Genomic DNA, 2486 nt, shown 5'->3' with positions numbered 1-2486 from the left:
TCCCCCCCCCCCCCCCCCCAGTTCTCAGTTTCAGAGAGGTACCCAATTTGCTCATTTTTCGAAATTAGGAAACTTATTCAAACTTTAATTTTCATAATCTTTATACATTTACCTTTAAACATTGTTATACGTTATTATCTAAACCTCATTACAAAGACACTACGACACTTTTTAGAACGCACACCTCTTTTTCTAAAATACTGCTGTATTGGTTGGGACTGGGGTTAGGGAGTATTAAAAAATGGCTGGGGCTGGAAGGGTTAAGTACACTTTGGACAAAATAGTTCTGAGGCAATGCAATACTAACATATACGTGTATTATAATAAAAGAACTCTAGCGTGTAACCGCCTAAAGTCTAGCTGCCTGGACGGCTCTCGGTGGGAAACTCACGTCAATGAGGGCCACCTCCGGGTGGTTCTCCCCGTGGCACACGATGGCCAGGTAACGGGCACGGTACATGAGGCGCAGGGCACTCGTCACTTGGTTGTTGGCGAAGCAGTACAGGGCCAGGTGAGCCTGAAACATGGACAGTGGTCAGTCGGGATGAGAGTGTGTGTGTGTGTGTGTGTGTGGTCACCTGGTTGTTGTCGAAGCAGTACAGGGCCAGGTGTGCCTGAAACATGGACAGTGGTCAGTCTGATCAAACAGGACGGGTGTGTGTGTGTGTGTGTGTGTGTGTGTGTGTGTGGTCACTTGGTTGTTGGCGAAGCAGTACAGGGCCAGGTGTGCCTGAAACATGGACAGTGGTCAGTCTGGTCAAAGTGTGTGTGTGTGTGTGTGTGGCCAGGTAGCCGGCGTGGTACAACTCTACTTATGACGGGAGGATGAGAGAGAGTGCGTGTGTATGTGTGTGCGCGCGTGCGTACGAATGCATGTGTATGAGTGCGCACGAATGTGAGGGTGTATGCACTGTTGTGTGTCCATCTGCATATGAGCACAAGGGTCTGTGAATGTGGCCATTTCACGACATACTACTATAAACCAAATGTTCAAATAAAATGAAAGTCTTGTACAAAACAAGAACCATGGTGGGAATGCAGAGAACAGGTTCAATAAAAAATCAGAAAAAACCCAACAAAAACGCACTCCGCTCTCCCCTGATAAACCCAGTTAGTTTTAGTAGAGGTTTTACGGCACTCGCAACTGCATAAGGTCATATGAGCGCCAGAAGATAAGAGGTGTTACAAGAGAGTAACAAACATAAAAAAGAAGAAGGGGAGATAAGGACGATAGATGTTTGATAGGAAAGAAGAAGCAAAAACCACACCAGAGCCCCACCAACCACCCACTGATAAACCCAGCTTGGTCAGATCAAGGAGGAGAACACTCACAGGACATGAACACTTTATGACAGAAGGAAACAAACGTTCAAGAAGGTCACTATCTCGACATCTGTAGTACAACAGACAACAGCACAAGTAAACAGTCACAGACTTACATATTCTTTTTTAGTAAGTTTTACGGCACTTGCAACACAATAAGGTCATATAAGTGCCGAAGATTAGAGGAGAGATCAGGACGATAAATTTTGATAGGAAAGAAGGAGCAAACAACACCAGAGCACCCGCCAACCACCCACGACATCTACAGTACAACAGACAACAGCACAAGCAAACAGTCGAGGACTCACATATTCGGTGATGGTGTTGGGATGATCCACGCCCAAAACTCGCTCACTCATCAGGACAGCCCTCTGCTGGTAGGACATCGCCTTTGGGAACAGAAAATATATTTTCAAACCTCGCTCACAAAGAAACGTCAATATAGTTAAAACACGATAATTTTGACATATGCCAACTTGTATTCATGGGACCACTTACCTTTCTGAACTATCAAAACCTTTAAAAAGTGACAGAAAAAGAGGGGAAATGGGGGGAGGGGGGGGAACACAGCAAGAAACAACAAAGTGTCGCAAGCACACAAGCATTCCCACCCACCCTAGAAGCCGACAGCACCGCCACTAAGTCAAACAAATAAGCACCCACTTTTTAAAAAAAATTACTTTTAGGCAATGAAGAACTCTTGCAACAATATGCTTTTCTTGAGTACAGCAGAAACCTATCAGGACAAACGTCGTATTGTCCCGTTATGAGGATACCTAACCCACAACTGAATTAGACAACATCTCCTCCACAAACATTTCAGTTTAGTTTTAGTAGAGTTTTTACGGCACTCGTAACTGCATAAGGTCATATGCAAACATTCCAAAAACTCTAAGCTTCCCCCAAAACACAATACAGGTCTCCCCTCGAAAATACAAAACTAGATCCACGTCGGTACCTCTCTCTCTCTCACAACACAGACACACACATCCACGTCCGTACCTCTCACAACACAGACACACACATCCACGTCCGTACCTCTCTCTCTCACAACACAGACACACACATCCACGTCCGTACCTCTCACAACACAGACACACACATCCACGTCCGTACCTCTCTCTCTCACAACACAGACACACACATCCACGTCCGTACCTCTC

The 2486-nt window shown here is 45.4% G+C and overlaps 1 protein-coding gene across 1 annotated transcript in view; it reads right to left on the bottom strand.

The window, feature by feature from the left end:
• The window catches only part of LOC101859613 (clustered mitochondria protein homolog), a gene marked incomplete in the record, with an annotated part of 39682 nt that overhangs the window by 4916 nt on the left and 32280 nt on the right, over window positions 1-2486 (bottom strand). The window contains 2 exon segments of the mRNA XM_013090087.2: window positions 392-517; window positions 1632-1712. Of these exon segments, the coding sequence (XP_012945541.1) occupies window positions 392-517; window positions 1632-1712 (207 nt within the window).

The sequence above is a fragment of the Aplysia californica genome, unplaced genomic scaffold, assembly GCF_000002075.1.
Source record: "Aplysia californica isolate F4 #8 unplaced genomic scaffold, AplCal3.0 scaffold01138, whole genome shotgun sequence".
NCBI classification, from domain to species: Eukaryota; Metazoa; Mollusca; class Gastropoda; order Aplysiida; family Aplysiidae; genus Aplysia; species Aplysia californica.
This window is presented reverse-complemented; position numbering and strand designations above follow the sequence as displayed.